Source organism: Cyanistes caeruleus, chromosome 38 (genome assembly GCF_971803275.1).
Source record: "Cyanistes caeruleus chromosome 38, bCyaCae1.hap1.1, whole genome shotgun sequence".
NCBI classification, from domain to species: Eukaryota; Metazoa; Chordata; class Aves; order Passeriformes; family Paridae; genus Cyanistes; species Cyanistes caeruleus.
Window position 1 is genome coordinate 127 of NC_141739.1, and position 25,871 is coordinate 25,997.

The following is a 25,871-nucleotide window of genomic DNA, read 5'->3' on the forward strand; positions in this document are numbered from 1 at the left end:
CCTAACCCTAACCCTAACCCTAACCCTAACCCTAACCCTAACCCTAACCCTAACCCTAACCCTAACCCTAACCCTAACCCTAACCCTAACCCTAACCCTAACCCTAACCCTAACCCTAACCCTAACCCTAACCCTAACCCTAACCCTAACCCTAACCCTAACCCTAACCCTAACCCTAACCCTAACCCTAACCCTAACCCTAACCCTAACCCTAACCCTAACCCTAAACCCTAACCCTAACCCTAACCCTAACCCTAACCCTAACCCTAACCCTAACCCTAACCCTAACCCTAACCCTAACCCTAACCCAAACCCTAACCCAAACCCTAACCCTAACCCTAACCCTAACCCTAACCCTAACCCTAACCCTAACCCTAACCCTAACCCTAACCCTAACCCTAACCCTAACCCTAACCCTAACCCTAACCCTAACCCTAACCCTAACCCTAACCCTAACCCTAACCCTAACCCTAACCCTAACCCCTAACCCTAACCCTAACCCTAACCCTAACCCTAACCCTAACCCTAACCGAAACCGAAAGTGAAAGTGAAACCGAAAGTAAAACCGAAAGTGAAAGTGAAAGTGAAACTGAAACCGAAAGTGAAACTGAAAGTGAAACCGAAACTGAAAGTGAAACCGAAAGTGAAAGTGAAAGTGAAACCGAAACCGAAAGTGAAAGTGAAACTGAAAGTGAAAGTGAAACCGAAAGTGAAAGTGAAACTGAAATCTAGAACCCGATCTAGAACCCGATCTAGAACCCGATCTAGAATCTGATCTAGAACCCGATCTAGAACCTGATCTAGAACGTGATCTAGAACCTGATCTAGAACCTGGTCTAGAACCTGGTCTAGAACCTAATCTAGAACCGTTACCTAGAACTCTGACCTAGAACCATAACCTGGAACTTGAGCCTGGAATTGCAACCTGGAACTCGAGTCTGGAGCTGTAGCTTTGAATTTCAGATTAAATATGGCGGCTGCTAAGTATTTCCGGCAAAAACATGGCTGCGCACATCAGTTTCCGGTTTAAAATGGCCGCGGCCTGTATTTCCGGCAAAAACATGGCGGCGCCCATCAATTTCCGGTTTAAAATGGCCGCGCCCTGTATTTCCGGCGAAAACATGGCCGCGCCCTGTATTTCCGGCAAAAACATGGCCGCGCCCTGTATTTCCGGCAAAAACATGGCGGCGCCCATCAATTTCCGGTTCAAAATGGCCGCGCCCTGTATTTCCGGCAAAAACATGGCCGCCCCCATGTATTTCCGGCAAAAACATGGCCGCGCCCTGTATTTCCGGCAAAAACATGGCGGCGCCCATCAATTTCCGGTTCAAAATGGCCGCGCCCTGTATTTCCAGCAAAAACATGGCCGCCCCCATGTATTTCCGGTTCAAAATGGCCGCGCCCTGTATTTCCGGCAAAAACATGGCCGCTCCCATGTATTTCCGGTTTAAAATGGCCGCGCCCTGTATTTCCGGCAAAAACATGGCCGCCCCCATGTATTTCCGGCAAAAACATGGCCGCGCCCTGTATTTCCGGCAAAAACATGGCGGCGCCCATCAATTTCCGGTTCAAAATGGCCGCGCCCTGTATTTCCAGCAAAAACATGGCCGCCCCCATGTATTTCCGGTTCAAAATGGCCGCGCCCTGTATTTCCGGCAAAAACATGGCCGCTCCCATGTATTTCCGGTTTAAAATGGCCGCGCCCTGTATTTCCGGCAAAAACATGGCGGCGCCCATCAATTTCCGGTTCAAAATGGCCGCGCCCTGTATTTCCGGCAAAAACATGGCCGCGCTCTATATTTCCGGTTCAAAATGGCCGCGCCCATGTGGTTATGCATAATTGTAGTGTTGTGCTTGTGTGTGGCTTTGAAACGGGGCGCCGAGAAGCGCGAGAAAAACGGCACCGAATGCCGCGCTGCCGCGCGGCATTCGGTGCCGTTTTTCTCGCGCTTCTCGGCGCCGGGATTTGGGATTCTCGATTTGATTTTTTTCCGGGACAAAATGGCGCCGCGCATGCGCCGTGGGGGCTTCCGGGCGGGTGCCGTCGCGCCGGTGACGCGCTTCCGGTCAAGATGGCGGCGCCCGTGTCGGGGGGTTTACCGGAGCCGCGCGGCCGCGGGAGCGCCCCGCGCCGACCCGGAACGACCCTCCGGCGCGCTGGCGCGCGCCGGAGGGTCGTTCCGGGTCGGCGCGGGGCGCTCCCGCGGCCGCGCGGCGCTTGGGGGTGTGACGGTGATCGAGATTGTTTGGGCGGCTTTCGGGAGGGGTTTTTTGGCGTGGGGGTTCGGCGGGATGTGTGCGGGGTGTCGTGCTTGTGTTACTTTGTCGTTTTGTCCTGTTTCTGGGTTTATTTTATTAAAAATGTTAATGTTTATATTTTTTTACAAAATGGCGTCCCTGTGATGTCATCGGGGCGGAGCGCCTTGACGGGCGGGCGGGGGGGCGGTGCCGGGGGGCGGGGCGGCGTGACGGACGGCTCGGGGGCGGTACCGGTGGGCGGGGCGGGGAGGACGGCAGTTCCGGGCGGTTGCCGTGGTGCCGGTGACGCACTTCCGGTCAAGATGGCGGCGCCCGTGCCGGGAGTTTTACCGGCCCCGCGCCGCCGCGTGAGCGCCCCGGGCCGACCCGGAACGACCCTCCGGCGCGCTGGCGCGCGCCGGAGGGTCGTTCCGGGTCGGCCCGGGGCGCTCCCGCGGCGGCGCGGGGCTTGGGGGGGGCGACCGTGATCGCGACTTTTTCTGCGGCTTCGGGACCGATTTTTTGCCGTGGCGCGGTCGGCGGGGTGTGTGCGGGGTGGGGCGGTTGTGTTATCGTGTGGTTTTGTCGTGTTTTTGTATGTATTTTATTAAAAATATGAATGTTGATATTTTTTTACAAAATGGCGGCCGTGTGATGTCATCGGGGCGGAGCGCCTTGACGGACAGCTGCGGGGCGGTGTCGAGGGGCGGGGCGGCGTGACGGGCGGCTCGGGGGCGGTGCCGGGGGTGGGCCGCCGTGACGGGCGGCTCGGGGGCGGTGCCGGGGGGCGGGGCTCGGTCACTGACACGCGCGGGGCGGTCCCGAGGGGCGGGGCCGCGTGACGGACGGCGCGGGGGTGGTGCCGGGGGCGGGGTCGCGGGGCGGGGCTGCGTGATGGACGGTGTGGAGGCGGTTCCCGGGGGCGGTGCCGGGGGTGGGCCGGCGTGATCGACGGTTCTGGGGCGGTCCCGAGGGGCGGAGCGGCGCCGGGGGGTGGTGTGGCGTGACGGGCAGCTCGTGGGCTCTGGTGGGGTTGAGGGGTGGTGTTTTGGTGGGTGTTGTGTTGATTGGGGGGGCTCCCGTTGTTGCTGGCGTGTTGGGAGTGGTGGTGCTGGGGTGGGGGGCTGTGTTTGGGGCAGGGTTGTGACGGAGGGTGAGGTGTTTGGGGCTGGGGTGTGCTTTAGGGGTGGCGGTATGGGATGGAGGGGTGTGTATAGGGGTGGGTGCTTGGGGTGGGTGGGTGCTAGGAGATGGGGGGGTGCACAGGCGGGGTGAGTGGTAGGGGATGGCGTGTGCATAGGGGGGGTGGGTGCTTGGGGATTGGTGGGTGCTTGGGGATGGGGGGGTGCATAGGGGGGTGGGTGCTTGGGGCTGGGTGGGTGCTTGGGGCTGGGGGGGGTGCATAGGGGGTGGGTGCTTGGGGATGGGGGGGTGCATAGGGTGGTGGGTGCTTGGGGATGGGGGGGTGCATAGGGTGGTGGGTGCTTGGGGATGGGGGGGTGCATAGGGTGGTGGGTGCTTGGGGATGGGGGGGGTGTGCAGTAGGGGTGTGTGCTTGGGGATGGGGGGTGTATAGTGATGGTGGTTGCTGGGGTTAGGGTGGGGGCTAGTGGATGTGGAGGAGGCGTGATTGAAGGGCTTTGGTCAGTGCTAGGGGAGGGTAATTGGTGTGTCAGGGGTGAGTGAGAGTGGGATAGGGGTGGGGACTAGGTATGGTGTAGGTGGGAGGGGGCGGGGCCCCCTATATAGTATATATACTATAAAGAAAAAAGAATAAAAATAATAAGTCTGGTGCAGCAGTAGAAGGTTTTGTGCTCCCGGGGAGTAAGTGGTATGTATTTTATAATTTTTATTTAAATTGTTTTTTTACTCCCCGGGAGCACAAAAGGTTCTACTGCTGCTTTTTCTAAGTTTAACTTTGAAGCTAGAAAGCAAAACAAGAAGTTAGAGAGGAGAGAAATGAGTTAAAGTTTGAGGGAAAGAAAATAGAGAGAGAGTGAAGAGAAACAAAGTCAGAATCAGAGAGAAAAGGGAAAGAGAGGGGGAGCAAAAAGAAACTAAGTCCAAGTCCAAGTCCGAGAGAAAAGGGAAAGAGAGGGGGAGCAAAAAGAAACTAAGTCCAAGTCAGAGTCAGAGTCAGAGAGAAAAGGGAAAGAGAGGGGGAGCAAAAAGAAACTAAGTCCAAGTCAGAGTCACAGAGAAAAGGGAAAGAGAGGGGGAGCAAAAAGAAACTAAGTCCAAGTCAGAGTCAGAGTCACAGAGAAAAGGAAAAGAGAGGGGGAGCAAAAAGAAACTAAGTCCGAGTCAGAGTCACAGAGAACAGGGAAACAGACTCAAAGTGAAAAGAAACTAAAGTCCAACTCCAAGTCACAGAGAAAAGAGAAACGGAGTCAAAGTGAAAAGAAAGAGAGGGACAGTGGAGAGAAACCAACTCTACTTCCTTTCCATCTAACTCGGAGGCAGAGAGAAAGGAAACGGAGACAATTCCTGTTCACCGTGACTCGGAGTTACGGTGGAAAGGAATAGAGTCCAGTTTCTTTCTGTCTAACTCGGAGCTAGAGGGGAAGGAAACAGAGTGGGAGAGAAAAGAAACCAAGGGAGAGTAGAGAGAAACCGACTCTATTTCTTTTCTGTCTAACTCAGAGGCAGAGAGAAAGGAAACTGAGACAATTCCTGTTCACCGTAACTCGGAGTTACGGTGGAAAGGAAGCAAGTCCAGTTGCTTTCTGTCTAACTCGGAGCTAGATGGAAAGGAAACAGAGTTGGAGAGAAAAGGAACAGAAAAATAGAGTGAGCAACAGTGACAGAGACTTAGAGAAAGTTAGAAAAAGATTGAAAAGCAAGAAATAGAACAAAAATAATGACTACACCACACCAAAAACACAAGAGCCGGGGGGGAGAGGGGGAAGGGGGATCAAAGTTTATTCACCTTTATTTACTGAATTTATTTACACTACAGCAAAACACAGAGAAACTGGAGACAAATACATTACAATACAATCCATGTACACACTGAAAAATTCCTAATTCACATACAGAGTAATACAGCAAAACACAGCAGCAAATGCAAATACAGAACAATACAAGCCAAATATGTATTAACAGAATATAACTATTTCTACAGTTCTGGAAAGGTCAATACATGCTGTTTCATTATTACTGCTATGCCAAACCACAAGGAGCACACAGAAAACACAATACTCATTCGCCACAGAAGCCGGCTTCAGCTCGCACACATACTCACCTTCACTCCTCTCCACCGCCCCATTATAATCCTGCTGTCGGTGGTCCTCGGGAACGTGGTTCCCGGGACCCTGAAAACCAGCCTGCCTGACGAAAACCTCGGTCCGGGGCCGGTCCGTGCCCAAACTTTGGCGATGACTGTCGCCTCGCAGACCGGCCGGGACCGAGGAAAAAAAACCCCAGCTGGGAGGGAAAAAAAAAAAACCCCCCCAGCTGGGGATTTTTTATTCTAAATTGAAAAGTGAATTGCAAGTCCTGAAAAGCAAAAGCAATACATATGAGGTTAGAACCACTCCACACACACACACACACCCCTCCTACCCCACAGGAACTCGGTTCCCGGGGGGCCTCAAATTCAGCCTGCCTGACGAAAACCTCGGTCCGGGGCCGGTCCGTGCCCAAACTTTGGCGATGACTGTCGCCTCGCAGACCGGCCGGGACCGAGGAAAAAAAACCCCAGCTGGGAGGGAAAAAAAAAAACCCCCCCAGCTGGGGATTTTTTATTCTAAATTTAAAAGTGAATTGCAAGTCCTGAAAAGCAAAAGCCATACATACGAGGTTAGAACCACTCGACACACACACAAACACCCCCCTCCTACCCCACGGGAACTCGGTTCCCGGGGGGCCTCAAATTCAGCCTGCCTGACGAAAACCTCGGTCCGGGGCCGGTCCGTGCCCAAACTTTGGCGATGACTGTCGCCTCACAGACCGGCCGGGACCGAGGAAAAAAAACCCCAGCTGGGAGGGAAAAAAAAAAACCCCCCCAGCTGGGGATTTTTTATTCTAAATTTAAAAGTGAATTGCAAGTCCTGAAAAGCAAAAGCCATACATACGAGGTTAGAACCACTCGACACACACACAAACACCCCCCTCCTACCCCACGGGAACTCGGTTCCCGGGGGGCCTCAAATTCAGCCTGCCTGACGAAAACCTCGGTCCGGGGCCGGTCCGTGCCCAAACTTTGGCGATGACTGTCGCCTCACAGACCGGCCGGGACCGAGGAAAAAAAACCCCAGCTGGGAGGGAAAAAAAAAAACCCCCCCAGCTGGGGATTTTTTATTCTAAATTTAAAAGTGAATTGCAAGTCCTGAAAAGCAAAAGCCATACATACGAGGTTAGAACCACTCGACACAAACACACACCCCCCTCCTACCCCACGGGAACTCGGTTCCCGGGGGGCCTCAAGTTCAGCCTGCCTGACGAAAACCTCGGTCCGGGGCCAGTCCGTGCCCAAACTTTGGCGATGACTGTCGCCTCACAGACCGGCCGGGACCGAGGAAAAAAAACCCCAGCTGGGAGGGAAAAAAAAAAACCCCCCCAGCTGGGGATTTTTTATTCTAAATTTAAAAGTGAATTGCAAGTCCTGAAAAGAAAAAGCCATACATACAAGGTTAGAACCACTCAACACACATGCACACAAGCAGACCCAGACCCACCGACTCTCACAGACAGACACACTCTGACACGCAGCAGGAGACTAACTCGCACAGTGACTGCAACCCTTATTTGAAACACTCTGCTGAACAAAATGCCCTGAGATATCTTCTCACTGCTGCTTCTCAACATCAAACGGTAGATCCTCAGAAAACAGGCATCAGAGACCTGCAAGACAACACAAGGTGGTCAGTGAGGAATTCTATGGGAGCTATGACTCAGCCACCCTCTAGGCCCACATATTTTCTACACAGAAACCTCATAGAAAAGAGGAACTGTAACCTTTTATAATTGTTCCACCTAACTCTACCTATGTGCCAGGGCAGGGCAGCTCCAAACCAATGCAGTTAAGTTACAGAGGCAGGCACCATGCAGTGAAAGTTAAGTTAAGTTAAGTTACAGAGGCAGGCACCATGCAGTGAAAGTTAAGTTAAGTTAAGTTACAGAGGCAGGCACCATGCAGTGAAAGTTAAGTTAAGTTAAGTTACAGAGGCAGGCACCATGCAGTGAAAGTTAAGTTAAGTTAAGTTACAGAGGCAGGCACCATGCAGTTAAAGTTAAGTTAAGTTAAGTTACAGAGGCAGGCACCATGCAGTTAAGTTACAGAGGCAGGCACCATGCAGTTAAGTTACAGAGGCAGGCACCATGCAGTTAGTTTTACAGAGGCAGGCACCATGCAGTTAGTTTTACAGAGGCAGGCACCATGCAGTTAGTTTTACAGAGGCAGGCACCATGCAGTTAGTTTTACAGAGGCAGGCACCATGCAGTTAGTTTTACAGAGGCAGGCACCATGCAGTTAGTTTTACAGAGGCAGGCACCATGCAGTTAGTTTTACAGAGGCAGGCACCATGCAGTTAGTTTTACAGAGGCAGGCACCATGCAGTTAGTTTTACAGAGGCAGGCACCATGCAGTTAGTTTTACAGAGGCAGGCACCATGCAGTTAGTTTTACAGAGGCAGGCACCATGCAGTTAGTTTTACAGAGGCAGGCACCATGCAGTTAGTTTTACAGAGGCAGGCACCATGCAGTTAGTTTTACAGAGGCAGGCACCATGCAGTTAGTTTTACAGAGGCAGGCACCATGCAGTTAGTTTTACAGAGGCAGGCACCATGCAGTTAGTTTTACAGAGGCAGGCACCATGCAGTTAGTTTTACAGAGGCAGGCACCATGCAGTTAGTTTTACAGAGGCAGGCACCATGCAGTTAGTTTTACAGAGGCAGGCACCATGCAGTTAGTTTTACAGAGGCAGGCACCATGCAGTTAGTTTTACAGAGGCAGGCACCATGCAGTTAGTTTTACAGAGGCAGGCACCATGCAGTTAGTTTTACAGAGGCAGGCACCATGCAGTTAGTTTTACAGAGGCAGGCACCATGCAGTTAGTTTTACAGAGGCAGGCACCATGCAGTTAGTTTTACAGAGGCAGGCACCATGCAGTTAGTTTTACAGAGGCAGGCACCATGCAGTTAGTTTTACAGAGGCAGGCACCATGCAGTTAGTTTTACAGAGGCAGGCACCATGCAGTTAGTTTTACAGAGGCAGGCACCATGCAGTTAGTTTTACAGAGGCAGGCACAATGCAGTTAGTTTTACAGAGGCAGGCACCATGCAGTTAGTTTTACAGAGGCAGGCACCATGCAGTTAGTTTTACAGAGGCAGGCACGGTACAAGGCAGTCGCAGTCGATGTCTGCCGGGTGAACGCGGCGATAGCTGCGGATGCGAAGGCCGGTTCCTCGGACGGAAAAATCCACGACGACGTCGAGAGGCTGAGATGGCCGATGACATGAAACACGAGACAACGAGAAGATGGATCGGAACTGCCCTGCCCGGCAAAAGCTCTGGGGAGCTTGCAAAGAAACCCTCTCCTTTGGCTTCAGAGGGGCCTATCCCACTACAGCCCTGTCCTCTAACTTAACTTCAAAATGCCAACTCACCTGCTCATCTCTGCTCCTTGCTGTGCTCAGGGCAACACCGACTCCTGCAAAGACAGAAAAGAAAAAAGCACTCTGAGTTACTGTCACAATGCACAAGGTGGAATTCCCGATGTGGTTCCTTTATTCCATCTGGGACTACAAAAGCTTGTCAGCCAACCAGGGACTGAAACAGAAGAAAAACCACTCAGCCCCACCTCTCGTACCCAAAGATCCCCTGTAAAGTTCTGAAGACAGAGCCCTCAAACGAGTGTGGGGTGCTTTGCCCTGAGGCATGTGCAGTTTTTAAAAAATTCGAGTCACCTCCCTTGCTTTCTAGACACTGCTCACCAGCGTGGCAGGCTAGGGGCGGCTGAGGCAAAACGTCTTTCCCCTGATAACGACTGCACGATAAACCTGCAACCCCTTCTGTCTCTCAGAATCCTGTCCGTGACACCAATGTGTGTCAGGATCCCCAGGGTGGGATTTGTGATGTGGTTCTTTCATTCTATCTTAGAGAACTAAAGATTAGCAGCAAACCAGGGACTTTAAACAGAAAAACCTCTCAGTCCCACTTCTCATACTCAAAGATCCCCTGTAAAGTTCTGAAGACAGAGCCCTCAAATGAGTGTGGGGTGCTTAGCCCTGAGGCATGTGCTGTTTTTAAAAAATTCGTGTCACCTCCCTTGCTTTCTAGACACTGCTCACCGGCGTGGCAGGCTAGGGGCGGCTGAGGTGAAACGTCTTTCCCCTGATAATGACTGCACAATAAAGCTGCAACCCCTTCTGTCTCTCAGAAGCCTGTCCGTGACACCGATGTGTGTCAGGATCCACAAGGTGGGATTTGTGATGTGGTTCTTTCATTCTCTCTTAGAGGTGAACATTAGCAGCAAACCAGGGACTTTAAACAGAAAAACCGCTCAGTCCCACTTCTCATACTCAAAGATCCCCTGTGAAGTTCTGAAGACAGAGCCCTCAAACGAGTGTGGGGTGCTTTGCCCTGAGGCATGTGCTGTTTTTAAGAAATTCGAGTCACCTCCCTTGCTTTCTAGACACTGCTCACCGGCGTGGCAGGCTAGGGGCGGCTGAGGCGAAACGTCTTTCCCCTGATAATGACTGCACAATAAAGCTGCAACCCCTTCTGCCTCTCAGAATCCTGTCCGTGACACCGATTCGTGTCAGGATCCACAAGGTGGGATCTGTGATGTGGTTCTTTCATTCTATCTTAGAGAACTAAAGATTAGAAGCAAACCAGGGACTTAAACACCAAAACACACACAGACCTTGCACCCACCTGTCCTCCAGTATCCTTGGCTGGGATATCTTGCAAGTAGACCACCTAAAATAAAAAAAACAAGGGATAAAAGTTATAGCAGAAACTGAGACCCCAGCAAGAACAACTGCTTCTCTCCACCAACCGAGGCTCACCTTTGCAATGCTTCACCTTCTCTGCTGCTATCCAGCTTTACTTCCTAGAAACAAAGAGCAGAGCTGTAACACAGTGACCGGTTCCAGCCCCGCTGCAAAGAAAAACCGTGACTGACCTTCTCAGGGGGACCCCCAGCATGTGGGATAGCTGCTCTGCCACGAGGTCAAACCGTCTGCATCTGAAAGAAAGTTAGGAAAAAAGTCAAAGTGCTGCAGGGTAACTTCACAGCTCCAAACACCTTCTGCCAACATAAGAATACCACCTAGACTCCAACTACAGCCCGTACTACAAGTCTCCGATTACAAGTCCCCGGGACTTGTCCTTAAACGCCTACAACCGGGCTGGGCGGCAGGGCAGAGCAGCTCCGGACCGAATATCCCCAGACACCCGTGACACGAGGGGACGTGACAGGGAGAGAAAACTCTGAGACAAGAAAGTCCTCACGAGGACCGAGAGAATGCTGAACGAGATGACCGAGGAGGGACCCGAGGCGAGCCTGCCGGGCTCGGATGACCCTGGAGGAAAAACATGCTAACGGAACAACTATTTTCCAAGAACCACAGAGACGGATGCCTGAGAATCCTGTGGCTGGAAGCCTCTGCCTGCCTTTGAATCGGCACAAGTCCTTATCCACTGTAAAGAAACACTGCTGCATATAGCTGTTGACACAGCTGAGAACGAGACCTAAAAAGATCACGTGCTTCTGAAGACAAATGCGATTCTGACACGTGTCCGACCTCCCGAATCGAAGCTTCGCCGGCGTCGGGCCGAGGAACGCAAAGATGGGAGATGAACGGAAAGACCCCGGGGTTTCTCATAAGCCCCTGGGAGGACTAAGGCAAGAGACACATTACACAAGATGCACAGAAGACACAGAAGGCACGAGAGACAAGTGACAACACACCCTGGGACTGCTCTGCCCTGCCTGCCTCAGCATTGCAAACCAAAGTGAGGCTTTCCCTCGCTGGGGCCTATGGGGTCATTTCCAGAACCTCCCCATCCCCAAAGCTCACTCAAAAACCCAAACTGATCTCAGTCCCGACCGCCGCCCTGCTTTGATCCCCTCTGTGGGCTCCACTTATCTCTCAGAGGGCTGAAGATGTCAGTCACAGCGAGAGGCCGGTCGGGAGCCAAACAAAGCCACCTCACCGTCTGGGAAGTTCTTCTCTCACCAGGCTGTTGTCTCAGACAAATATCATCACCTATGATAAAGAAAACCAAATATAAGGGCACAATCTTACTAGCATATTCACCAAAAGCCAACTCCTACTCACCGTCTCTTAGGAACTCCCAGGTCCTCGGGCCTCACGCTTCAGCCATGCTCCGAGGCGGACGCCGTCGTCGCAGGGTTCGCCTAGGATAAACGGAGAGGAGGCGATGTAGCGTCGCTAAAAGTTGAGCGCGCCCTCGCCGCTCCTTGCGACTCGCCCGACTCCTCGGCCGCACCTAAAGGGTACCGGGAGCGCACCGACACGTGGACGAGGTCGAGGCTTCGTCACGGACTCCGGTAATATTTGCTGGGGCTCACCAGAGAAGCAAACCGGGTCTCTAGGGAGACCAGTGAGGGGGCCTCAGCACAGCATCAGGAGGCAGCCTAAAACACACAAACAAGCAGGGATGCTTGGAGTTGCACCAGAAACTGAGACCCCAGCAGGAACAACGGCTGCTCTTCACCAACCGAGGCTCACCTTCCACCTGCTTCGCCCTCCCTGCTGCTTTCTGGCTTTACTTCCTAGAAACAAAGACAAAGAGCAGAGATGTAACACAGTGACCGGTTCCAGCACCGCTGCAAAGAAAAACCGTGACTGACCTTCTCAGGGGGACGCCCATCATCTGGGATAGCTGCTCTGCCACGAGGTCAAACCGTCTGCATCTGAAAGAAAGTTAGGAAAAAAGTCAAAGTGCTGCAGGGTAACTTCACAGCTCCAAACACCTTCTGCCAACATAAGAATACCACCTAGACTCCAACTACAGCCCGTACTACGATTACAAGTTCCCGGGACTTGTCCTTAAACACCTACAACCGGGCTGGGCGGCAGGGCAGAGCAGCTCCGGACCGAATACCCCCAGACACCCGTGACACGTGACACGAGGGGACGTGACAGGGAGAGAAAACTCTGAGACAAGAAAGTCCTCACGAGGACCGAGAGAATGCTGAACGAGATGACCGAGGAGGGACCGAAGGCGAGCCTGCCGGGCTCGGATGACCCTGGAGGAAAAAGATGCTAAAGGAACAACTTTTTCCAAGAACCGCAGAGATGGATGCCTGAGAATCCTGTGGCTGGAAGCTTCTGCCTGCCTTTGAATCGGCACAAGTCCTTATCCACTCTAAAGAAACATTGCTGCACATAGCTGTCAACACAGCTGAGAATGAGACCTAAAGAAACATATGATCACATGCTTCTAAAGACAGATGTGATTCTGATGCGTGTCCGAGCTCCCGAATCGAAGCTTTGCCGGCGTCGGGCCGAGGAACACGAAGATGGGAGATGAACGGAAGGACCTGGGGTTTCTTATAAGCTCCTGGAAGGGCTAAGGCAAGAGAAACATTACAGAAGATGCACAGAAGATACAGAAAGCACAAGAGACAAGTGACAACCCACCCTGGGACTGCTCTGCCCTGCCCACCTCAGCATTGTTAGCTAAGGTGAGCCTTTCCCTCACTGTGGCCCCAGAGGCCATTTCTCAAACCTTCCCCTCCCCATAAGCTGACTCAAAACCCCTAAGCAGTGTGAATCCTACCCCACCGCCCTGCTTTGATCCCCTCTGTGACCACAGCCCTCGACTTATCTCTCCAAAGTGAATCTGTGCGAGAGGACGATCTGCTGCTAAGGAAAGCTGCTGCGGGGGCGGTTCCCTTTTGTGTTACTATGAGTCTGCTGAGAGAATCTGAAATATCGCACTTGATGTGACCTAGAACTTCTGGAAATTGCAATCCTCCTAAAAAAAAAATCCAAGAAGAAGAGTCATTATAGAAGCATCTTATTGCCCCTGAACCCCCAACCCAAAATCAAGAAATTAAATACTCCCTGTATTCAATATTGTTTTCTTCGAGGTGTTTTCAAAACTTCTGCTGCTTCAAATGCCCAAAATATACCTGCTTTTAGCAGGCTGAAGTAACTTAAAAGAGCCTCTTCACCAAAATGAGAGAGGAGCTCTTCACTCCCACTGATTCCCCTGGAGGGAATAATGCCCCTTAGCACGGCCTGGGGTTAATATACCCCTAATTGGGCCCGCCTCTTTTTCCCACGATGCCTGGGAAAGGGGAGGCGGCAAATCCCACCGGGTATAAAGGCCCTCAGAGGGACCGTAGCTGTTTGGCTTCTCTGAGTTAAATTTGAGGTAAGGAGCTCTGCATAGAAGAAAACTCTGGGAAAAAACAGTGTTTTCTTTTTTGCTACAATTACTCAGAACAATGGAGCAAAGGAGAAAAAAAAGGTAAGAAGAAAAACTTTGTGTTTCAGCAGTGTTGCCAGTTAAGTTGGATAATTTATGGTCTTCCATAATTATTTTTCAGTGATTACTAAGTAGCATTCCACCTGTGGTTAATTAGGGTGGAGAAGAATAGTATTGATTTGGATGGTGTCTCATAGGGACCTTTAATCAGAGCTCTCTACGTTATAAATGAAAATAAGAAAAAGAATGGACTCCCAGGTGGCATTACGATTACATACCTGCTGGCCTCGCCCCCGTTGGAGATATTTGGTGCCGGGGTGTGGGTAAAAGTGCCCTGAAATGCAGCTTTAAACCCTTGAAATGCTGGAAAAGGCAACACTTAAAATGAGCAAATGGGACAGCTAACTGCATTTAAACAGATGCAGTGGTAAAGAAATGGCTTCTCCCCTTTAATTTAAACCCCTCAGATATTGGGGAAAAGAGTAGTTTTCCTTGCGTTAAACCTCTCTGGTGATGGAAAAGGGGGCATTTTTCCCTTAATTCAGATCCATAGAAAAGCATCATCCATGCTTTCCCTTTCCACTTAAAGTACCTCCCCCATTTGCATTATCCTGAGGTTTATCCTTTTGCCCCGTTACACCCGACACGGGAGCACTCCTGGCATTCCCCGGGGAATTGCTGAGGGGCAGCGGGAATTTGGCGGCCGGGCAGCTGCCGGGGAGCGGCAGAGCCGTGCGGAGGCGGGGCGGGCTATGCCGGGCCGGCAGGCGGGAGCCGCGGTGCGGAGCTGTGTCGGTCCCGGCCGCTCTGCCCGCTCCGGGCGTGGGGCTCGGGCACGGCCGGGGAGCGGCAGAGCCGTGCGGAGGCGGGGCGGGCTCTGCCGGGCCGGCAGGCGGGAGCCCCGGAGCTGTGTCGGTCCCGGCCGTTCTGCCCGCTCCTGGCGCGGCGCTCGGGCACGGCCGGGGCCCCTTCGGGCCGGTCCCGGTGCCGCTGGGCGGGCCGGGCTCTCCCGGGGCCGGGGCCGCCCCCGCCCGCCGGAGGAGCCGCTTTCCTGCCGGAAGCCGCGCTCCGTCCGGGGCCGGGAGCGCGGGGCCGCCCCCGGGTGCCGAGTGCTGCCGGTGCGGCAATTTTTTTGTATTCACTAATCGACGAGAAGTTATTTTTAAAAAGTAAAAAATGGATTTTTTGTTGTCTGTGTTAGATAATAGACTTGAGAGAGAATTTGGGTGAGGCTGTATTGCATATAGATTTTATGTTCGAAGATTTTTTTTTTTTTAGTTTTGAAGTTAGAGAATTTATGTTTGGGCATAAAGCAAACATAGGGGATATTCTTATATAATGTAATTTTAGGACATTTTATTTTTTGTTGTTTATACTTGGTTTAATGCTCTAAGTAATGTATTTTAATTGTAGATATACTTTTATGTAGAAACAGTTAAATATAGTGGTCGTAATATTTAGTAAGTAGAGGTGGTTTTTACTCAATATTTAGTGCATTATTTATTTACTTTATTCAATATTAGATTTTTTGGTGGTACATGGTGTGCTTTTTTATTGTGTTGTATAGTATGTGAAATTTGGTTTTTGAGTAAAGATAATTTGATGAATGGGTTTCTTTGTTTTTTAGGTAAAATCAATTAAAATAGATTTTGAGCTGTATTATTGGGATTTTACTTTTGTTTATAGTATGTAGGGGTTCAAATTGGGTATTGTTTGTTTGGTTCGCCGAGTTTTGGGTGTTAATTAGGTGGCTATTGTTAGATGCAGTTGTTAATGATCTGAAGTTTCTTATCTAGTGGTTTTAAGGTGATTTTTAGTAATTGATTGTTTAATTTTGTTTGTAGTGGTGTATATTACCGGATCTCTTTTACTTATTTCATGTTGTGTTTTTCAGTTTGGGTGTTGACGATACGTTTGGATTTCTTTATGTTGCGGTGTTTATTATTAGTATTATTTTTGGGGACATGGGCATTCATACAGTGCATTTCTATAGGTATTATGGGGGGGATGGTGATATTTTTCAATTTCTTAGTAGTTTAGATGGATATTTTTTGTTTTTAATTAGCTTTAAATTTTATTTTTTTTAATGGAGTATCAGTAACTATCTACGTATTAGTTTAAAGGTAGAGCTTTAGGGATTTTTTTAGTGATGTTTAGCATTAGTTGAATGGTCTGGAGTTTCGTGACTTGGCCTGATTATTTTTTAATAGTTTGTGTGATTTGTTGCGTGGAGTCCCATAGGGTTGCTATTTATTTATGTTTAATTTTTGTGGTGTGACAAGAACTGTTACTGAAAGACCATAGTATCTTTTTTGTGGTACTTGATTGTAGGGTGGAGTTTTTTTAGCTTGTGTTACTTGTTTTGTTTTTCGGGGTTTTTTTGTTAGTGCGATGAAAGTTTTTATTTTAGGGTTGATTTTTTAATGATTTTAAAGGTTTTAGGGCACTTTGCATTTTTGATATGAGTGCGCTGTGCTGAGAATATTTTGTTTGTTTTATGCGGTATTGATGGAGTGGATAGAGGGAATATTTGTTTTCAAGATTAATTCTAGTATAGGTAATTGAGGTGTTAGGATGCGTTGTGTTTCAGTGTTGAATCTTCTTGAGGTAGTTTGGGTTTTTTCATACGATAAGATTTTTTCTCTTACTTGGTGGAGGTATTGTGATTTTATTGATGACATTGGTGGGAATTTGATGCTGCTTGTTTTCTGATTATTTTATTTTTAGGAATGGGATTTTTGCAGTTGGACTGGAAGAATTCACTTTATTTCAAAACATACTAGTTTAATCATGTAAAGGTTCCCATATTAGCTCGTCAGTGTTTTAGATTTTTTTTCTCCTTTAGGTTTCCCAGAATTTACTGTTAATTTAGCAATCAAGCAGGGATGGCACCTCGTTCTTGAAAAGATGGCTATGGAAAAACCTGTGTCTAACAACACGTACCTGACAGAAGGCAACAATTTTGCCGTTATTACAGGGCCAAATACGAGCGGCAAATCGACGTTGGCATGGATCTGCTGGAGGAGAGGAGTTTCTGGTGGGCTCCCGGTGGCATCTGATGGAGTGACGGTGAGAGCATCTCATAGGGTCTGGGGGAGCACCTGGATGCACTTGGATGTGGAGCATTGCTCAGAGGAGATGTTGACGGACAAACCATTTTGCCAGGAAGTAGCAGTTGAACGGGTGAGCCAGTGTGGATTTGCAGGGCTGATCTTTCTCCTTTTGCCTTTGGATTTCATCTTGGCAGTCCCTCCCAGTGCCCCTAGTCTGTCCCAAGAGCTTGTAGAAAAAAAAAAAGCTGAGCAAACAGTAAAAATAAGGGGTACAGGTAAGGTACAATACAAGTGTACCCCATCCCTAACCCAAACCTTAAACAGCAGCCCTAACAGCGCTCCCGTTTCCCTGAGGCAGCTGCAGGCAGGAACCCTAAAGCAGCAGAGTGCCAGAACCCCCGAGAGATGCAGGCATTACCCCTGGTGCTAGGGCCAGCCAGGAAGAGATAGTGGGGGGACGATCCACAGGGTTGGGGAAACAGGGGGTTTCCCGCCCCGCCCCACCCTGGGCTCTCTGTCCCTCCGCAGCCGGGGATTGCTCCCACCCCTCCTCGAGGCGGCGGTTGGTAAGGCTTCGTGCCTGGCCTCCGCAAAGAGTTCGGCTCTGTCAGCCTCTGCCCTGTCTCAGGGCCAAACTTAGGTAGGGTAGGGAGCAACTGTGGATTGCCTGGTCCGGGCTAAGGGACATCTCTTGGGGCCTATGGATAAGGAGCATCCCCGGTTGCAAGCGTAGGGTTGTAAGTTTATAGGGTTCAGCGGGGCAGTTTGGCAGTTACACAGAGAGGCTGAGGGAGAGCTTCAAAGGTAAAAGGCTCGAGGGCTGGAGACAAACAGTGAAAATAAAAGGGGTACAGGATGGGATATAAGGTAGAGTACAGGACTATTCAAACCCTAAACAGCAGCCCTAACAGCGCTCCCGTTTCTTTGAGACAGTTGCAGGCAGGAACCCTAAAGCAGCAGAGTGCCAGAACCCCCGAGAGGTGCAGGCATTACCCCTGGTGCTAGGGCCAGCCAGGAAGAGATAGTGGGGGGACGATCCACAGGGTTGGGGAAACAGGGGGTTTCCCGCCCCGCCCCACCCTGGGCTCTCTGTCCCTCCGCAGCCGGGGATTGCTCCCACCCCTCCTCGAGGCGGCGGTTGGTAAGGCTTCGTGCCTGGCCTCCGCAAAGAGTTCGGCTCTGTCAGCCTCTGCCCTGTCTCAGGGCCAAACTTAGGTAGGGTAGGGAGCAACTGTGGATTGCCTGGTCCGGGCTAAGGGACATCTCTTGGGGCCTATGGATAAGGAGCATCCCCGGTTGCAAGCGTAGGGTTGTAAGTTTATAGGGTTCAGTGGGGCAGCTTGGCAGTGACACAGAGAGGCTGAGGGAGGGCTTCAAAGGTAAAAGGCTCGAGGAGTAGAGATAAACAATTAGAATAAGGGGTACAGGATGGGATATAAGGTAGAGTACAAGTGTTCCCCACTGTGAACCCTAACTCTGAACAGCAGCTCTCACAGCACCCTTATTTCTCTGAAACAGCTGCAGGCAGGAAACCTAAAGCAGGAGAGTGCCAGAACCCCGGAGAGGTGCAGGCAGTAAACCTTGTACTAGGGCCATTTCAGAAGAGATAGCATTTGTGTACAGCCCACTGCTGTGGGATAACTGAGGGTTTCCTGACCCGGCCTGCCCTGGACTCCCTGTGCCTCCACAACTGGGGAGCTTCTAACCCCTCATAAAGGTGGTGGTCATTCAGTTCCACACCAATACTACCCTGAAGAGTTTGGCTCTGCAAGCCTGAGCATCCTAGCAGGACTGAAGCATACAGCCCCAGGACCTGGGCATTCCCAGGAGACGGTGAGTGCTGCGTTTTCGTAGATGTGCTGAGAAGATCTCACATTGCTATTTGATTGTCTTTATTGTAGCTGACAAGGAGACAACAGCATGGTGATGGCAGGAACTCGGCAGACGGCGAGGCGGCATTCCTTGGCAGCCCTTGGGGACTCTCACCCCCCGGACGTCCGAGAGCTAACTCAAAGGCTACGATCCGCAGAGGGGGGATGGAAGCGGGGTGCCGGGCTGGGACTCGTGGCCAGGAAGTTTTGAGTCTGCTTTGGACGTAGCGAGGTTCAAGAAGTGGCCCTTTAGGCCACCTCAAGGGAAAGCCTCACTTTGGCTCCCAATGCTGAGGTGCACAGGGCAGAGCGGTCCGGGGATGTGTCGGGTCACTTGTCTGTCGTGCCTTTTGTGCACCTCGTGTTGTATGTGTCTTGCCTCAGCCCTTCCAGGAGGTTACAGGAAACCCTGGCGTCACTCTGAACATCTCTGATCTCTGGGTTCCTCGTCCTGGCGCTGACACTGTCAGAGCTGTGCCTCGGGACCTCTCAGAGGCCTTGGAATCCCATCTCTGTTTTTAAGCGTCCGATCGGGTGTCTTTTGAGGTCTTGTTCTGAGCTGTGTCCACAGCCGTGCGCCGCAAGGATCCATTGTAGCGGGCTAGGACTTGTCCGAATGCAAGGACAGGTAGAGAATTGTGGCCGTAGGATTCTCGGGCATCCGTATTTGCGCTTCTCGGGATAAGTCATCGTGTCAGCATCTTCTTTCTTCAGGGTTGTCTCAGCCTTATCAGCTTGCCATCATTCTCACCTGGGTCATCTTGTTCCGCATTCTCTCGGTCCTTGCGGCCATTCTTCTGGCCCGGAGTTTTGTCTCCCTGTTGTGTCCCCTTGTCTGTTGTCTTGTGTGTCACGGGTGTCTGGGTGTATTTGGGTCGGAGCTGCTCTGCCCTGCTGCACAGGCTGGCTGGCCTATGGTCAGCTGCCATGGGAGACGCTTCAGATTAAACCAACTGCTGAGTGATTTAATTAGTCTGGTACCTACGGCTTCTGATCATTTGCTTTGTACAAATGCATTTCAACAGTTTGCTGTGCTGTAAGCATCTCATAGCTGCTACTCTTGAGAACCTTGTTTTAGAAATTAGTTAAATTTCACTCACGTGAAAGAGTGGGAAAATTGATATTGTAAAACCTCACTTGTTAAATAAAGCATGATGTGAACTGTGTCACGATTCGGAATCATGCATGAGAGATGAAGTCCTGGAATATGAAGGTGAATCAGTATCACCCTTGAGCTGTATCATTTTGTTGATCACTTTGTGATGTGATGTCACCTGCATCACTTCTTTTAGTTAACTCAAAAGAAAGTATACCTTATCTCAGTGAAAATAGTTTTTTGTATAATATTCAATTTTTCTTTTTATTTATCATGCTCTATATAAAGAGGCAACATCTTAGTGTAACCTTATATCAATCTTAGTCACACCTGATTGTGAAGAGTTTGACTCATGAAATTTCAGATAGAGATTTATAACAACTCAGCTTTCAATTCAAGTAGCTTCAGCAGAAACTTTAAAGCAATTAGACAAATTAAGCTACTGATCAAGTAAGCAACCTAGATCTATTTCTCTAGCTTTGAGTGGTTAGTTAACTGATGTTCAAAACTGGAGGCAGAGTGCTCTGTAGAGCAGAGCAGCAGTTCTGTTGTTGGTGCGTAGGGCATGAGTGAAGGAGAAATAACCCTTCGTGAAAATTAATCAAAGAAAAGGTTTGGGCTGATATTTTTATTTTTTTTTTTCAAATAGAGGGACAAATGTTGGAGTCTGGAATACAGAGTGCGTGCCCTTGTTTCTGATGCTTAGTTATAAGATCGAGAAAAACACTGAATTTCATATTATATGAAATTCATGAGCATGTTTTCATGGTGATACATGAAAACAAACATTAAAGTTAGATAGAAAAAGCTAAAAGTGTAAGTGTGTAGATTAGAAAGTTTTTTTAAATCACTGGGTGAAAAAGTTAGTTTAGAGAACAGGAGACAAGATGGAGGATTTACAGTGTTGTCTCTTGTCCCTTCTTTCTTCTTCATGTTCTTCTCCTGGAGGTTTTTGGGTAGTAGTAAGTGATTGGATAGAGAATGCCGTAGTGCATCACAGAGGGGATGGGTCATTAAGAAAAATAATAATGTGTCTATTGTTCATTGGGTAAAAATAGGTATAAAGATTAAAGAACTGCGTCATTCGGGGCCATTCTGTGCATCAGAGAAAGTGTGCCACAAGGCCTTGTTTGTACCGTCAGAAGAAATAAATGTACCAGATTGCAAAGATTAACCTTGTGCAGCCAGCCTGGAGAGACCTGTCAAGTTCTGTGATGACCTTTTAATAAACACGAGAAACAAGATTCTAACGAGCTTGGGAGTTTTCTTCAAATCATAGGAACTGAGATAAGCAGGGCTCCCCATGAGGGAGGATCCCAAAAGAATCCAATCCAAAGGAGGCTGAGAGATCCAAGAATAAAAACAAAAATACAGAAGAGATGCAGCAGAAACAGAGAAACAGAAAAAGGATTTTTTAGAGAAAAGTTACCAGTGGCACTTGCTGTGCTCATTGTGAAAAGTTGCCAGTCCTCAGGTGACTGCAATCTGCCTACCTTCCTTGACAGCATCGGTGGCTACAGAAACTTACTCAAGTTTAAGCCTCCCCGAGAGGCTGTGGATTATCTTTCCTGCTCCTTGCAGGGAAGCCACGTCTTCTCTGTGACCAAATGAAGTCCCTCCTTCTGAGATGAACCCCAGGCTATGGGCCACCTCGAGCTGTGCCCATCTTAACCTACGAGAGAAAGATTGACACTTTAAAACTTGGGAGCGTCACTGTTCACGCTGAAAAGCCAGAATGCACCATCTCCGGATAAGGCACAGAATCGCTCCAGTTGCAGACAGACATTTTTAAGAACAGATTGGAAGTAGCTCAAGACACTTATTGCAACGTTTAGATCTTGGGTGGCCTGTGCCATGCAACAGAAACTGGAGTGCCAAATCTTTCTAGGCAAAAATTCTTCTCCTTGACCAAATCAATCCTCAACTGGCACGTGGCAGCTGAACTTTACACCCACGTGTGGTGCTAAATACAAGAAGAAATTTGAGTTTCCTTCACTGAAATGAGGGCAACAAAGATCTGTCACTCACAGCCGGTCAGGCACACCTCGGCAGACTCTGTTAGCTCGTGTCAGGCAGGAAGAAGGTGCACGAGGAACGCGTGTGTTCGCCTCGCCACGAGCGGAAGCGTCGCTCACGTGTAACTTCCAACGTACCTTGCAGCGCACAGCCAGGAATACACTAATGAATTATTTGTTATGGGGAAGAAATAGACTGTTAAGGACTTTACCTTCATCTGTGTCCAGTCCTCCTTGTACTGAGTCCTGGCTGCCTCACCGGTGGATTGAAGATATTTCTTCCTAGACTCGTCTCCCACCACGCAGAGGCGTTTAGCGAACGCCAGGCTCGGACGGGTCTGTCGGAATAGGAGCAGAGTCAGAAAAAGGAGCTAAAAATGAGTAGGTGGAAACAGTTTCAGACACACAGCACTTCCACGATGTAGTTACTTCTGGTACATTATGCAGTACTCTAAGCAATGATTTCGAACCTTTTATCCCAGCTTTAATAGGTTATTCCTAATTATCACCACCTTTATAACCAGCGCTCGCCTGCCCCTGCAATACACAGGCACAGGGAGGACACTGCAGTTATTTACGCAACAGAACAAGTAACATACCAAATTAAACACCCAGCACTATATCTCACGTGTGGAAACAAAAACTGGGCACACACTTCAGTGTGCAAAACACCTGTGAGAATAAAACCTGCTTTAAATATATTAGGCATCTAGTCACATGCCTATGAAATTCAGTGCAGCAGTGACAAAAAAAGGAATTATTTCCTTAACGCCGTGTCCCCGCTCAAGCCCGGCCGTGTCACTTTACACACTTAACTCTCTTTCACCCCGCCCTGCTATTTACAGACAGTGCCCTGCTCACTCCCTCCCCAGGCATCTGCGGTGCTCAAAAGCAGAAACTCTGTATCCATGTGCACTAACGTCCATCATTTTTTACATTTCCATTTTTTCTTTACATTTGACTTCATCCCCAACAGTTGTCTAAGAAATAATGTTATTACATCTTTGTTTCTCTTGGTACACTGTGAGAACTTGGTGTTGCTCTGTATGTGTGGCTTTGGCCACGCTTGTGGATGTGTAAAGTCAGTACTTGGAGTCCTCTGGACACATAATGGGCAAAGTGTGTTGGAGGGCCCCAGTGGATAAATTGCTGTTCTGTACATCTGTAGTGGTGCTGAGTTTTCCTTTGGTTAAGGAGACCTTAACTGTTTTCACTGTGGGGAAAGCTGATGGACTCCTGACTGCAGGGATCACCAGGTGATGGTGCTGCCTTCTGCATGCCTTTCCTTTGTGGACACAAACCAGTAGAAAAGCAAAGCCCTGAAGCAACCGGGATCCTCCTGAGAGGGCCACTCCATTCCAGCAGCAGTGCTGAACACACTCCCCCTTCCTCTCCCAGCCCTGGCCAGCGCTACAGCAGGCAGAGGAGGGAGCTGCCTGGGGAAAATGGAATCTTGGCCCTGCTCCACCAGGTACCAACCTCTTCCTCTGCTAGACAATGTGCCTTCACACAAAAGACGAGTCCCCAAAGGATGGGCCTTGCAGGCTCTTGCCTTGGAGTGGGAGCAGCTCCACCCCGCTTTTATTCTGGTGGCAGCTTGCTTAATCCCAAGGTAGAGACTGGTGCTCCCAGGGTGAGCAGTCCCGGTGGAATGGCCAGGCCTCCCAGCCCTGCAGTTTAAAAAGGAGCACAGACACACAGAGAGAACCATGGACAGGTGAGAAAGAAATGCTCCGTGAGGCGAGGCTGGCTTGAACAGCTGCATCCTGGGCATTGCTTTGTTGTCTCCCATCACCCAGCTCTGCAGCCAAGAGGCCCCTGTGGTCTGTAGCACCCGCTTGGTGCACGTGGGACCGCTCGGGGAAGGCGGCCAGAGCAGGATGTACTGGGGACCCGGGTGCAGCAGCCACGTAGATATGCTGTGAGATCCAGAGACACCGAGCGGTACGGCCAGCCCGGGTCACAGCCACGCTGGAAGGGGAGCGGGAGCTGAGAGTATGGGATGGGGTCATACTTTGTTCCAAGGCAGGTAAATTCCCCACCATTTTTGCTTGTTATTTTGAACTCTAACAGCATCAAACACTTTGTGCTTCTCTGCGTTTAACGTACAGTTTTCCAATGAGTTGGCTGCTCACGGTTTTTCTCTGTTTCACCACAAAATTGGTTGTAAGATCTTTTGGATCAAATCCCAACATCTCCCTTTACTCGTGGATTAGGAAGGAAAATGTTGAAATATGCCTATAAAATACCTGTGAAAAAAATTCAAAAAGGGTTGGGGGCGGGGGGGTGAGTTTTTAAAATGCAGGTAATCAGATTTCACTCCAATGAACTTGACTGTTCAGTGAAATGGTATGATAATGAAATCATCACATATACACACACACAATATAACCATAATACATCTACTAGACACATCTCAATTATATACTTGATTATATAATGGCTTACACAATTCATAAACAACTATGGGCCAAAAAATCATATTCCAAAGATCAATTCTTGTCCCTTGCCAATACCTACCGTAAAAACCAGAACAACTCCACAGGTTTTTGGATTCTGCATCCAGCCCTCCCAGGGAATTTCCTGGCAGCTCGGGGTCCCCTCTGGGGAAGGGTACCCAGCACGAGCCCCCCCATTCCCCGCTCACCTTGCTCCTGCAGCGCAGCGTGTACCTCAAGGGACACGGGAGCCCCCCAGTCTCCACCCTGTCCCCCTCAGCCTTTGCTCCTCACCCCCAAAGAAGGCAGAGAACAACTCCAACTGCCCTGGACAGCAGCACCTTGCTTTATTGAAACTCTGTCCAGGTATAGACCCCTCCCAAAAAGGAGCTCTGCTGCAAAAAGAAAGGGGGACAGGTCTCAGAAATCCCTCCCCGAAACGCCAGGCACAGGCCAGAGGCAGAAAGAGGGAGTGGTGGCAGAGAGGACAGAGGAACGGCTCGGCACGGCTCGGTTCCACATGGCCCGGCCCGATTCGGCTCGGCCCGCCCAGTCCGTCCGGCCCGGCTTGGCCCGGCTCCGCCCTGCCCGGCCGGCCCTCTTCGGCTCGGCTTGGCCCGCTTCGGCTTGGTTCCGCCCGGCCCGGCCGGCCCTCTTCGGCTCGGCCCGCCCAGTCCGCCTGGCTCGGCTCCGCACCTTCTGGAAGGCGCTCAGCACCCTCGGGACGGATCCTCTCTCGCAGTGCCTCCCTCTCGCGGGGACCTCGGCGTGCCCCAAGGGACACGGGAGCCCCCCAGTCTCCACCCCGTCCCCCTCAGCCTTTGCTCCTCACCCCCAAAGAAGGCAGAGAACAGCTCCAACTGCCCTGGACAGCAGCACCTTGCTTTATTGGAAGCCCTTCTAGGTCTAGACCCTCTCCCAAAAAGGAGCTCTGCTGCAACAAGAAAAGGGGGGCAGGTCCCAGAAATCGCTCCCTGAATTTTGACCCCTGACCTTTGACCCCCAGGACTGGGGTGGTTTGATCCTAAACTTTGGGGATTTGGGGTTTTTGATACCCCAGGGTTCGGGGATTGGGGTTTTTGAGCTCAGCGTTTGGGGATTTGGGGAGGTTAACCCCAAACTTTAGGAATTGGGGGTGTTTTATCCCCAGGGTTTGGGATTTGGGGCTTTTTGACCCCAGGGTTTGGGAATTAGGGGGAGGTTGACCCCAAACTTTGGAATCAGGGCATTTGGACACCCCAAATGTTTCAAATCCCCCGTTCCCTCCTGAACCTCGATCAAACCCCAATCTCTGGGGTTTGGAATGTTCAGGGTGTCTGACGACCCTGATCCCAAACTTAGGGGTTAAATCTCCCAAATCCCCAAATTCTGGGGTCAAAATCCCCCAGTTCCTAAACTTTGGGGTCAAAACCCCCTCAAATCCTGGGGTCAAATCCCCCTGATCCTGAAGTTTGGGGTCAACACCTCCCCACCCCACAATCCCAAATTCTGTGGTCAAATCCCCCTGATCCCAAACTTTGGGCTTAAACCCCCCCAAATTCTGGGGTCACCCCCCACCCCCAAACTCCAAACACTGGGGTGTCAAACACACCCAATTCCTAAAGTTTGGGGTCAAAACCCCCCAAAATCCCAAATTCTTGGGTCAAACCCTCCTGATCCCACAGACTTGGGGGTTAAATTCCCCAAATCCTGGGGTCAACTCCCAAAATTCCCAAATTTTGGGGTCAAATCCCCCCAATCACACAAACTTT

At 50.3% G+C, this 25,871-nt stretch overlaps 1 protein-coding gene and 1 long non-coding RNA gene across 5 annotated transcripts; one reads left to right on the plus strand and one right to left on the minus strand.

The window, feature by feature from the left end:
* Nucleotides 1-5,154: 5,154 nt before the first annotated feature.
* LOC147647378 (uncharacterized) lies at nucleotides 5,155-16,974 on the minus strand. The gene is made up of 12 exons (XM_086872019.1): nucleotides 16,591-16,974; nucleotides 13,926-14,010; nucleotides 13,155-13,191; nucleotides 12,062-12,124; nucleotides 11,940-11,983; nucleotides 11,698-11,845; nucleotides 11,526-11,605; nucleotides 10,367-11,453; nucleotides 10,251-10,294; nucleotides 10,117-10,161; nucleotides 8,847-8,890; nucleotides 5,155-7,083 (listed from the first exon to the last, which is right to left on the minus strand). Exons 1-5 carry the CDS (start codon nucleotides 16,771-16,773, stop codon nucleotides 11,977-11,979), a joined length of 375 nt encoding a protein of 124 aa, XP_086728145.1. The 5' UTR covers nucleotides 16,774-16,974; the 3' UTR covers nucleotides 5,155-7,083; nucleotides 8,847-8,890; nucleotides 10,117-10,161; nucleotides 10,251-10,294; nucleotides 10,367-11,453; nucleotides 11,526-11,605; nucleotides 11,698-11,845; nucleotides 11,940-11,976.
* On the plus strand, nucleotides 13,200-20,911 carry LOC147647379 (uncharacterized). 4 transcript variants are annotated; one of them, XR_015281577.1, is made up of 2 exons: nucleotides 13,200-13,689; nucleotides 16,625-20,911. It is a non-coding gene; the product is annotated as an uncharacterized LOC147647379 (long non-coding RNA). The 4 variants fall into 4 exon arrangements; XR_015281580.1 differs by lacking the exon at nucleotides 13,200-13,689 and adding an exon at nucleotides 14,719-14,765; XR_015281578.1 differs by lacking the exon at nucleotides 13,200-13,689 and adding an exon at nucleotides 14,728-14,816.
* The last annotated feature ends 4,960 nt before the right edge of the window (nucleotides 20,912-25,871 follow it).